Below are 13,264 nucleotides of genomic sequence, written 5' to 3' on the forward strand. Positions count from 1 at the left end.
ACGGGAGGTAGTGAGAGAGGTATTTAAAGGGATGTCACGGAACTTCCCTGCTGCCACACAGGTGGTTTGCTAAAAGGGGCATCACAGCATGTGCTTATGCTATGGGCTGCACCGGGGGGCGGGGGACGGTGGCAGCAGCAGCCATGCTGGTTGGGTAAAGATAAAGTGTGCTGTCGAGTCGATTTTGACTCCTGGCTCCCAAAGAGCCCTGTGGTTTTCTTTGGTAGAATACAGGAGGGGTTTACCATTGCCTCCTCCCACGCACTATGAGATTATGCTTTTCAGCATTTTCCTATATCACTGCTGCCCGATATAGTACCAGCGGGGATTTGAACCAGCAACTTTCTGCTTGTTAGTCAAGCATTTCCCCACTGTGTCACTTAAGGTGACATGCTAGTTGGGTAAGACCCCTTAAATACCTCTCTTGCTGCCCCCCAGCCACTCATTTAATGCCAAACCACCCTCGGTTCGGTTCATGATTGCACCACTGAACCGGCCCAATGTGAAGCGAGCTGTTCTGGCATTGAACAGTTCATGCACACCCCTGTCCCTGTCCCAGCAAACCTGCCATGTAGTTAATGTCTGTGTGTTCTGAGGGAAAAGAAGAAGAAAAGGCCCAGACCAGGGAGCTCATACCATCAGCTCCAAAATGCACAAACACTGACCCAAGAAAACTGTTGGGGCAGCCCTTCCCCCACTTTACTAGGGACATTTAATTAATGATAGATAGATAGATAGATAGATAGATAGATAGATAGATAGATAGATAGATAGATAGATAGAATTAAGCAGCATGTATGTACATTGCTCTTTACAAGTAATGAAAAAACAGATCCCAGCCCCTCTCCCTGTTGTTTTCTCATTATTCATAAAACGCCTTGTAGCTAAGATCTATGTGTCCGATGGGAGAGAGAAGGGAAATTCCAAGGGTAATAGAATCAGGCGTATTACTACTTTTTCAATGACTGTAGCCGTAAGCAAAATTAAGTTGATATTAGATATCTGAAACGTAACAACATATGTTGGCAACAGAATCGGAAGTTTTGGACATCATTTCTGACTCCATTACTGACATATTTTGCATGTTTCAGTGTGTGTGTGTGTGTGTGTGTGTGTGTGTGTGTGTGTGTGTGTGTATATATATATATATATATATATATATATATATATATATATATATATATATTGGGGGGGGGGAATATAGCTTTATTGTAGGAGATGTTCTCTTGCCAGTGAGCATATATAATATCAAGTTGAAAATATGTTTATGTACAAAGGTGTTTATGAGGTGCACTTAGGTAATACTAAAGGCCTCTGGAGCCCACCCCCTGCTGGAGACCCCCCCTCCCATTGCAAGTTAAACATCATCCCCCTACACACACACACCATGACAAACACAGTGTTTTTAACACATGAGGTAAATCTATGCAAATATGCGGTAGCAGAAACATTTCAACACATATATTCCCATCCCAAATTTTTTCCCCACTCCCTGCTCTGTCTCTAAAGAACTAGCACAGGTCATAATCACACTCAGCCACCCAGTGCAGTGTAGGCCATCAATGACCACACCACCTGGTACAGTCTAAAGAGGATTTGGGGCTCCGAGGGGGTGTGGAGGCCCTGGACTTCAGCCCCAAAGTCCAGGGGAAAGAGCACCACTGCTTATGGCTACAGTAACTGAAGTGGTAAAGTATCCGATTCCATTATTCTATTATTCTTGGAATTGTTGAATAATGGAATAATTCTATTATTCTTGGAATTGTCCAGAAGAAGAAAAGGCACAGACCAGCAAGCTCATACCATGAGTCTCTTAAGGGACAAGCGTTGGCCTCAGAGAACCCTGTTTTATATTTTGCAAGTTTCTTGTTATTGTTTTAGTATTTTTAAATTGTATGTCTTGGCTGAGAGGTAGTAGATAAATGTAGTAAGTAAAGAAAGAAAGAAAACCACAAGTATTTTATCTACTGTACATGCATGCCGTGTTCCAATATAAAGAACAGGTGGGAGACCTACTATTTGCATGAACAGGAGTGCACAAAGGAGAATAGAACTCTTTCCCATCCCATCTGACATTGCTGCATTTTACTGCTTTAAGCAAGTTTCTCTGAGCCCTGTCAGTACCAGAGCTAGGTTTGGAAAAAATAATTGAAGCAGTGAGCACACTGAGGTAAGCCAGGGAGGGGACAGATTTTGCTTCCCTACCCCATGCATTCCTTTTCATATAAATACTCTCTCTCTCTCTTTAAATGTGAAAAGGACAAATCCATGGATGGCTGCCCCATATATGTAGCTAATGTAGGTTGGGCATGCTAGGCATATAGGACAGGAGAGCCTTACTGCAAATTTCTAATGAAGCAGTCTTTTCCCCAGAGCTTCAAGATATTCTTGCCAAATGCCATGTTTCACACAAATCCTATGCCTCTCTCAACATTTATTCTCATCATTGCTCCCCTTCATTCCCTCTCACAGTTTCTCCATGGTCTAACTCTTGATTACAAAAGTATATCTTATTTCATTGACCATTGAGAAGTGTTTGGATAAGAAACGTTGGTATTGGTTTTGTAACAGTCAAAATATTTTGTTCCAGCTGTTGTTCTCTAAAAGGTACCCTTTATCTTAAGTTCTTCTGATTTATGTTCCAGGACCTCGACATTATCATCCAAGCCATCCGAAAATATGAGTATCACCTAGACAAAAGGCAAAACTATAGTTGGTGGATATATTAGAATTCTACCATACATGTTAAGTTTGAGTGCCAGATAACAAAGCATAGAGAAGAACATACCTTTCTTCGATTAGCAGACTTGATTTGAAATGTTTCCCAAAGTGAATCCAAGAAGTTTGCATTAAGATGGGAGACATTCTTGATGGTAGTGCCCATAAGACTGTTCAGAAGTTTTTCGCTGTCAATTTGGAATTTTGATGTCATGGGTGGATCTGTGTTTTTTACTTGGAACGCCACACTGGTTTGAGACTGTGAGCCTGCATTGCAACTCACACTATTTAGGGATGTGAGGGCATTTATAATTTTAGGAAGCTCGGCTTCCAGCCGGGGCTGCCCATGGAATATAAGATCACCTTGACTTTGTGAGGATATATCTATTCCCACAACAATATCCAGGAAGCATGCTGTATTTTTAAGGAAGACAAAAATGGCACCAATTACTACACAAAACCAATGGGGAGGGACTTGAAGGGGGCAAAAGTAAAAATAATTTAAAAGGAGGTAAAGGATATAATTGAGACTGATAATCACCAGGAAGTCTACAAATTGTAAAAGGAGGATCAAGAGACAACCAGTATCACAAGACTTCAACGCAAGATTGGTTGGTTGACTATTTCATTATTCTAAATCAGATTACCAGATATTTGGCAAGGCTTCACACTTTCTTGAGAGTCGTCTGGATGGGTTGACAAGTTGTTACCAATGTGTCATGCTTCATTTACAGATAATGTAATAGTCAGCAGGGTGGGGGGAAGAAGTAATGGAACAAACCCAAAGTCAATACATAATTTCCCCTCATTAAAACATTGGGGATTACTCACTGTGGGCGTTCTGCCGTTATAAAGATAATTTATGGGACAATGCCAGCATATAAATGTATCTGAGAATGGATGAGCATATACCCTCTATTTCCCCAAACCCCAAGGATTAGGGAACACTGACCTACTCGAATACTTGAAGGGAAAATACTTACTTGTTTGACCTTCTTCCTCACAGATATCACCAACTAGTCTTTTTTTAATTACTTTCAGTTCACTGAAATTATCAACTGTGTATTTCCTGTCTGAGGAGCCAGCTATCTGACTAAGCTGCAAATGATCAATTTTCCCAACTCCTATGGCATATATGTCAACACCTTTCTTTCTCAGATCTTCTGCTGCTTTAGCAACTTTGTCGTGTGATCGGCCATCTGTGATCACAAGCAAAATCTGCTGGATTTTTTCATTTATTCTACTGCCACCTTCAGGTGTAAAGTAGTGCTTTACTCTCTCAAGAGCTGCACCAATGTAAGTCTGCAGTCCTTCCATCTGTCTGATGAGTCCGATTTGAGCTTCAAGTTCTGACTTGTGTGGGAAAACATCCAGGCTAAATTCTTCCCGGTACCTGTCACTGTACTGAGCAATGCCAACTTGCACATTGTGACCAGTATTGAATGGATGAACTACATCTTGCAAAAAATTCTTCATCTTAGTGAAGTCACTGTCACTAATACTGTTAGACCCATCAACCAGGAATACAAGATCTGCTGGAATTCCACATTCTGCACAGGAAAGAAGAAAGAAAATGGAACTGATTATAGCTGTGGACTAGGGCATATCAACAAACGATCAGAGGAGATGAAGAAAAAGAATGGATATTGGAGAATAAAATAGTATTACATACTAGCCTTTATAGTTCTATTTCTTTTATAGTTGATTTTCCAAGGTATTTTTGTTACATAGTCATAATTCTGGAAAAAAAAAATCCCTAAGGAGGTGCAGGATTATTGCTCTGCAGGATTCCTCCTAGGAGCTTCTTGCTCATTCTTTTTGCATATGTTATGATTAGACAAGAAAGAAGAGTGATGATTCACTAAGGCACTTGTATCGATTGAACCTAAGGCTCCAAAATCAGATTACATGCAAATGTTTCAACCTTTAAAATCATCAGTTATCAACAGAGCTATTGACTTATTACATTGCACATATCTAGAGGTGGCTGTATGTTCATGTATGTTATGAGTGAAGTCAACATGGGAATTTAACCACTTGAAAATGTAGAGTATGGGCCATGTGTACTACAGTATACACACTGAATGTAACATATGAATAGTAAGACTGTGTATGGGCCAAATTATCAGTCCATTCCTAATTCTGGTCATTCTTGCATCATGCTATCAATGCAGAAGATGGTCAGGACTGTAAGGGAGAGTTTGAACCAACTCGTTATTTAGAAGAGAAACCCAGTTTGATGAGCTCAAGGAGAAGATCCGGAGACAACTGCTTAGGGCTAAAACAAGTAAAGATTTATTTGAAGACGCTACAAACTTAGATAGAAAGCCTGCATGCTGTGCTAACTACCTTATGGTGAAAGGAAGAAGAAAGAACAGAGAGAACAACAGGAATGGAGTGTCCTCCTAAGAGTATCAGTTTGCCAGTTAAAAGACACTGAGCAGAGACAGAAGTAAGAGAGTACAAGGGGGCAATCTTACACTCTCTACCTCTACCCCTTAGATCCCTAGCGGGCAATAGAAATTGTTGATCGTAAGAATCAATGCCAATGGTGTCACATCTTCAACAAGGGTTGCATCTGTAGGGGGAGAATGGCAGTTCAGTCCCCAATTTTTAATTAATAATTCTAGTGCTGCCCTATAACCTTTTAGTTATAATATTGTTGGTGGGTTAGACTGTTGACTTGTTATCTTTTTAATTGTTATTTATATTTTTATTTAATTGTATTTTTTCCCTTGTTGTGCTGGTCATAAACCATAATAAACTTTGAACTGAACTGAACAGTCCCCAAATAACAGCAAAACCAGTTTGGTGAGAAAGCAGAAAAGCAAGAGGCATTGAGACAGTTCATTAGAATTGAAGAACTACAAGGATTTTTTAAAGAAATGTTTACAAATAAATGTGGAAAGACCTGCAGCTTATTTCAGCTGTAGCTCATGGCTGAAGAGATAGACCAAAACAAACAGCTACCTCTAGAGAGACAAAATGGAGATGAACACTGGAAGAACAAAGAAGGAAGAAGCCCTGAACTTTTATCCATGACCCTAACTCCGCCCCAGTGGTCACTATGAGACATTGCAGCTGAGAGCTGATGCTCCCAGAGTCCTAGCTCCAACAGCATCAAGCTGATAATCATTGTTGCTTCGATGCATTGGAATGGGAGGGTGGAAGTGGGGCTTACCTTAAGCAAATAGCCAGCTTCTGCACAGAAAAGGGCTGCTTTCTGGCAGCAGCAGCAGCAGCAGTGGCATTTGAAGATGCTGCCTTTCCCTCCACTGTACCACCCTAGAATGCACCAGGGCAGCAAGAAATGTCATTGTCAAGGGTGCACACTCCCGCAATAAATCAAAGCAACAGCTGGAATGTGTGGGATCTGAGGTTTTTACTAGCAGCAAAGTGAAAGCAAGTGTGCGTAGGACAAAGTCAATGGAAATTACCACATTTGAATTATCAGTCCATAAATCATAATTAGGGATGTGCACAAAACCAGTTTGCCCGGTTTGGTTCGAATTTGAACAAGGTTCAAACTAGGAGGGGGTGGTTCGGTTTTGGTTTTGTTCAAACCTCCCCCTGGTTCGGTTCAAATTCAAACCAGTTTGAACCAATTCGAACCAGTTCAAACCAGTTCAGACACCCAAAAATTGGTAGGATGGTAGCTGGCACCCAGGGGTACCTGCCACCCAAACCCCAAAGCAATCAGACAATTTTTGAAAATTATTATTTTTTCTCATAGGGTATAATGGGACTCGAACCAGCCCATTATTCCCTATTGTGGAGCACCCATGGGTGCCAACAACCATGCAAACCCCGAAGCAATTAGACACCCCTATGATTTTTATGAATATTTGAAATATTTTTAATTATTTTTCTCATAGGGTATAATGGGACACGAAACAGCCCATATCCCCTATTGTGGAGCAACTAGGGGCACAAAAGTGGGGTGGGTGGTAGACAACCAGGGGTTCCTACTATCCACAAAGTTCCAAGGCAATCAGACACTCCTCTGATTATTGGTGAATTTTAAAATTATTTTGGAATTCCTCATAGAGAATAATGAGCAAATGTATAGCTTCATGTTGGGGAGAAAGGGGTGTCGTAGAGTGGATTGTGGTGGGTGGTAGTTCCCAAGGTGGGCAAGGAAGCTATCAGAATTATTTGAAAGGAATTGGGCAAATGGCTGATTTTTAAGTGATTTTTGAAGTTTACGCGACTTTAAGGTTTTTCTCCATAAAGAAGCAGGGAGGTGTCAGCAAATGTATAGCTTCACGTTGGGGGCAAAGGGGTGTCCAAGAGCAGTGTGTGGTGGGTGGTAGTGCCCAAGGGAGGACAGGAAGCTATCAGAATTATTTGAAAGGAATTGAGCAAAAGGCTGATTTTTAAGTGATTTTTGAAGTTTATGTGTCTTTAAGGTTAGCAGATGAGAGTGGATTCATGGTTTGTCATTGAAAATCTTTTATGCTACCAAAGAATCTACACTCAGAACACTTCAGAAACAACAAAACCCAGTACCCCATGGGTTAGCAACCCATGGGGGTGGTTGGCACTAGGGATGTGTGAAATGTTTTGGGTACAGAACAATCTGTACCTGAAACAGCCAATTTCGGGTGATTCGGATCTGAACCGAATCACCCTTTTAGCCCTCAAAATTTTTTTGGAGCCGAAACAAATCACCCCCATTTCGGCTCTGAAATATCTGTTGTTTTGGCCCTCCATTTTGTGGCCAATAAATGCCTTCTTCTTCCCCCTCCATTTTGAGCAATGACGTCTATTTGAATTTCCCACCTTTTTGCCTCCCATTTACTTCAATGCAAAAAGGTCTGATGTGACATCTACTCGAATTTTGGGTCCCAGGGGCAAAGTAGTGGGTTGGTAGTGCCTAATGGGTGGAGGCTACCACCCAAATTTCAGGGGTATTGTGCAAAGGGCTGATTTTTGGTGAATTTTTGAAGTTTTAGTGTCTTTGGGGCAGATTGGGGGCATAACATGGGATCTGGGCCAAAAGGGTGGGGTGGTAGTGCCTAATGGGTGGAGGCTACCACCCCAAATGCAGAGTGATTGGGCAAAGGGCTGATTTTTGGTGAATTGTTGAAGTTTACATGTCTTTGAGGTTTCCCCCCCATTAGGTATAATGAAGGGTGTATCGCTTCACGTCAGGGGGAAAGGGGTGGCCTAGAGCAGTGTGGGGTTGGTGGTAGTGCCAGGTAGGGGCAAGGAAGCTACCTGAATTTTTTCAAAGGATTTGGGCAGAGGGCTGATTTTTGGTGAATTGTTGAAGTTTATGCGTCTTTAAGGTTTTTCCTCATAAGGTATAATGGAGCTTTCAGCAGCCCCATAAGTGCACTTGGGGGGTGCTGGGGTGGCCCAGAGCGAGTGGTGGTGTAGTGCACATAAGGTGCCAACCACCCCCATGGGTTTCTAACCCATGGGGTACTTGGTTCTGTTGTTTCTGAGGTGTTCTGAGTGTGGATTCTATGATAGCAAATGAGAGTGGATTCATGGTGTCTCATTGAAAATCTCATTTGCTATCATAGAATCCACACTCAGAACACCTCAGTAACAACAGGACCCTGTACGCCATGGGTTAGCAACCCATGGGGGTGGCTGGCACCCTATGTGCACTACACCACTACTCGTTCTGGGCCACCCCAGCACCCCCCAAGTGCACTTATGGGGCTGCTGAAAGCTCCATTATATCTCATGAGGAAAAGTATAATGCCCCTATCTTGCACTACCTTGCCCCTATCTTGCACTACCACCAACCCCACACTGCTCTAGGCCACCCCTTTCCCCCTGACGTGAAGCGATACACCTGCTGTTCCACAAAGCTCTCCATCCGTGGGGCTTCCTCCTCAGCGTCCTGCATGTATCAGGGGACTGTGGGTCAGGCAGTTCCTCCTCAGAATCTTCTGAATTGTACCACTGCCTGACAGTCATTAAGTCACATCCTTTTCTGGTGCATTACTGGGAAAGAAATGTCCATGCCCTGTAGTTAGAGGATGTGGCCATCCCCCCACCCCCAGTAATGCACTAGGAAAAGAACAGTGTCATGATGTTGCTCCCTACCCTGGTGCATTCTAGGGTGGTATCGTGGAGGGAAAGGCAGCATTTTGAAATGCAGCTGCTGTGGCTGCTGGAAGACAGCCACTTTCTTCATAGAAGCCAGCTCTTCCTATAAAGTAAACCCCACCCCACCTCCAATCTATTTGATACTATACCAATACGATTCGGTATGGTTTTCTATTCAGCTTCTGATATCAGCGGAATTTTTCTCTGGAACCATATCCATAGAAAAATGCTCCTATAGGTCTGATGTGACGCACAGCCCTAGTGAATATTATTATTATTATTATTATTATTATTATTATTATTATTATTATTACATTTATATCCTGCTCTCCCTCCAAGGAGCCCAGAGCGGTGTACTACATACTTGAGTTTCTCTTTCACAACAACCCTGTGAAGTAGGTTAGGCTGAGAGAGAAGGGACTGGCCCAGAGTCACCCAGCTAGAATACACGTGTATGCATCAATGCATGGGTACGGATCAGTGTACATGCGTATAGAATAACAACCATGTGTACACTGTACTCCGACTGTACATGTGTTGAAGGATTAATGTTATCTTATAAAATAAGTTTGCCACCATACGTGTAGAAGTAAATGGAGAGCTGTTCTGTAGTTTGGCTTTTTATTAAATGAGGCACACTAGTTGTGTAGTGGAGGAATTTATTAAATTGGATTAAGTGGACTTTGTACTTTGTCTTAATCTGTTTGTAAATTGGCCTTTAATAATAAAAGTAGAAGATCTGGTTTTTAGGATTTTATCTTTTGGTGAAAATATTTTCAGCTTTTGCTGAAATATAAAATAGTCACCTACCTGGCTTTGAAACACTGCAAATGCTATCAGATATTTTTGGATGCAGGCTTTTTAATCCTTCAAATGTATTGACATAGAAGTATTTATCTTCTGATCCTGCCATGGTTAAGAGCTCATCAGGCTTGGCTCTTTCTATCCCAATGGCGTAAATAACAATGCCGTGGGCCCGGAGTCTCTTTGACACATCTTCAAGTTGCGCTGCATCATGGGAGTCCCCATCAGTTATCACTAAAAGGACTTGGGGGACACTCTGGTGCTTGCGGCTGCCATGCACCTCGGTGAACAGGCCTTCTGAGTGCTGAAGTGCTTTAGCTGTATACGTTGTATCCCCAATAGGCTTATCATTCTGGATAGCATTAATGATCGCTGATTTTGTACTGTAGTCATTCAAATAGAAAAATGTTTCTGGCTCAGCAGAGTATTTGACAGCTCCAAACTGAACTCGGTCATGGCTAACATCAGATTTCTTCACCAAGTCAATCATGAAGTCTTTCATAAGATTATATTCTTGGGGATCTATGCTTCCAGAACCATCAATGACAAAAACAATATCCAAACGTTCTATCCTCCTACATTCTGAAATAAGAAGAATAGATAACTACTGTGTGTCAGCACAAAATCTTGTACTAAATCCTTAAATTGGGTCTTTAAACAGACAACTGTGGCCCACTTTGCCTCATACAGAGTGGCCAGCTGGGGGGGGGGAGCACACCCACATTATGCAAGAGGGCTGTGTGAAGCTGTGGAGGCTGAACCAGTTCTTAATCAGATCAACCAGATCCAGCCTGAACTGAACCATCACCTGGGTCTGGTAGAATCAGGGCCAAACCAGTCTAAATCCATTCAGTACTGGTTAAGCCTCTGAAGTTTCCCCATCTCCACCCCATCTCTTCCTTGTACTTCTCTTACCAGGCTAGGGGAGAGGGAGCAGCTGCTGTTCTATGCAGCTTCTGTTTCAAATGGATCTAGGGAGTTCAAATGGATCCAGGAAGTTCAAATGGATCTTCCAACAAAAAACCTTGAATTGTTTTAAAGACTAACGGTTTCCTGGGAACATTTCAGAGGCTTCTGCAATAGCCAAAGCCTCCTAAAGTCTACCATTCCCAATAAACTTTGCACCTTTCCCAGGACTGCAGGCATTAAACCAACGCGCACACACTACCTTTTCCTGCATGCATTCTGGAGGTGGGTGGGAGGATACTGAAGCCTCTGCTCCTAAACAAAGCAACTGCCCCCAATTGCCCCAATTGAATCAGCCTGCCCCTCCAAATACCAATTTAAATGGCGTCCGGGGGCAGGGGCTCAAAACACCAAGGCAAGATCCGAATCATACCTATTTCACTTAATGCACCCCTAGTATTTAGGCCATGTGTACCCTCCCTTGGGCCTCTGTTTGTGGCACAGCTACAGAGCCACACACATGGCTTATGACAGGACAAAATTAGCTAGACAGCTTATGGGACAAGTAGCAGTTTTGTCACTGTTGTTGTTGTAGTTGTTCCCTTCTTGAATTGACCAGTGGAAGGTATTTTGTGTTGTGTTGTGTTGTTTTTGTTTTTTGCCTACCCTGCATCCTGGATGTTCCAGCTGGTAGTTTACACTGTTAAATAGGTCACAGTTTCAATTCAGGTGGGAAGTGGGGAAGGGAGATAGGAACAATAGTGGAGACTTGAGGACCACAAAGCAATGGAGGGGCTGCTTCTGAGGACAGGAGAGGAGAGGAGAGCTGGTCTTGTGGTAGCAAGCATGACTTGCCCCCTTAGCTAAGCAGGGTCTGCCCTGGTTGCATTTGAATGGGACACTGCATGTGAGCACTGTAAGATATTCCCCTTAGGGGATGGAGCTGCTCTGGGAAGAGCATCTAGGTTCCAAGTTCCCTCTCTGGCATCTCCAAGACAAGGCTGAGAGAGATTCCTGCCTGCAGCCTTGGAGAAGCTGCTGCCAGTCTGTGTAGACAATACTGAGCTAGATAGACCAATGGCATAACTCAGTATCTGGCAGTTTCCTATGTTCCTAAGACAAGCATATTTAACATCAGCCAGCCCCTGAGACCATCTGCAGTGGGACTCCCATAGACACCTCCTCATATACTGCATCTTTTAATTATTATTTAAATTGTAAGCCACTTTGGGAGTCTCTTCTGGCTGAAAACTGGGGTATAAATACATCCCCTGAGGCACTAGAAGGGAGGCTTACCAGAACCCATCCTTTGTGACTTAGAGCCTTGAGGGAAATGGGGAAGAGAACAAACCCTAGAAGCACACACAGGGCATCTGATCTGGATTGGGATCCACCCTCATCTGAACTTTGAACTCTGAAGTCCTTCTGATGCAATTTTTGCCACATAAATAGCTTGTAAGAGGACAATGCTTTTGAAACAAAATTTAAATATGAGACATAGCCTTTAATAAGCTTCACAATACAAGGTTAATTCTGTGCTAAATCTTTTCCCTACGTTTGAAGACTTACTTCATGACTACCTCTAACAGCTGGGCCTTATCAAGCTGGCTTACTGTTCTAATGTATGTCAATGGGCAGCTGTATTATTTAAGTCTCCAAAAGTTTTCTTGACATTCCCTGACAGGAGACACAACTTTTTGGTATAAGCCAGATCCTCTATGCCCTGTACATTTGTTTAATGAGACAGTTTTATCAGCAATTGTAATAAGCTGGTTCCAGAGAACTGTGAGGGGAAGGAAATAGTTCTGTTCCACAAATATTTGCAAAAGCTTTTGTACAAGCAGCAGAAATCTGGATTTCGTTACACTTTTCTCAAGTAGCATCCTGACATGAGATGTAAAACTCCTTTTCCATCACTGGAAAATATGTACACTAGCAACTAGTAACAAATACAAATTAGCAATTAAGACCTTTAACTTTTTCAGAGTCAGTGTTAAGCAACCAATGGTTTGTAAGCAACTGGTTACAAACTGTGCGCTGTTGTGTCCAGCAATGTGGGTAATGTCTTCTGGTGGACTAGCAGAATAGAAAGACATTAACCAAATGTGAATTGCAATAGAGTATAAATATGTTTTTTCTGTTCCAGTCAGTGGTGGCACCAGAAAAAAGTTAGGGGAGAAACAGAAAGGGCAAAGTGCATTTATGGGTTTAAAGGTTTTCCCCACATAGATTTCCAAAACAGAAATGGGGGCAAGTAGGAGCTTTTTATCGGCCAGATTTATCCCAAAGTCTATGCAATATTTCAGAGAGCACTTTACACACAATTCAGGTTTCCCCCTACATCTTGGAACCTAGCCTGATTTGTATCCGGGGTTAAAAAAAAACCCCTCTTTTTGTGTCAGAGTATCCATTATGCCCTGAACTCCCACAGGCATGGAGCCAACCAAATGGCGGTCTGTGTCTGGCCCTGCCCAGTGGTCCCTCTAGTGATGCCCCATGCATGTGACATCACACACATGGGACATGGCTCAGGCTCCAGAGAACCCTGAAAGAGCCCCCCCCCGCCACCCATATCTGGGCTCGAGAGAGCCCTGAGTGAGCTCTCCCCCCATCATTTCAGGCAGCGTTTGCTGCCTGGGAAATAAACACTGTCAGGAAGCAAACACTGCCTGAAATGACTGGGGGAATGCTTGCTTGGAGCTCTGAAGCCCAGGCATGGGCAGGAGAGAGCTCGCTTGGGGCTCTCCAGAGCCCGAGCCACACCCCCATG

At 42.8% G+C, this 13,264-nt stretch overlaps 1 protein-coding gene across 1 annotated transcript in view; it reads right to left on the reverse strand.

The window, feature by feature from the left end:
• The window catches only part of LOC128331674 (collagen alpha-6(VI) chain-like), a 114,612-nt gene that overhangs the window by 85,344 nt on the left and 16,004 nt on the right, over positions 1-13,264 (reverse strand). The window contains 4 exon segments of the mRNA XM_053265380.1: positions 2,612-2,690; positions 2,789-3,132; positions 3,702-4,268; positions 9,595-10,170. Coding sequence (XP_053121355.1) covers positions 2,612-2,690; positions 2,789-3,132; positions 3,702-4,268; positions 9,595-10,170 — 1,566 coding nt within the window.

The sequence above is a fragment of the Hemicordylus capensis genome, chromosome 6, assembly GCF_027244095.1.
Source record: "Hemicordylus capensis ecotype Gifberg chromosome 6, rHemCap1.1.pri, whole genome shotgun sequence".
In the NCBI taxonomy this organism is placed as follows: domain Eukaryota; kingdom Metazoa; phylum Chordata; class Lepidosauria; order Squamata; family Cordylidae; genus Hemicordylus; species Hemicordylus capensis.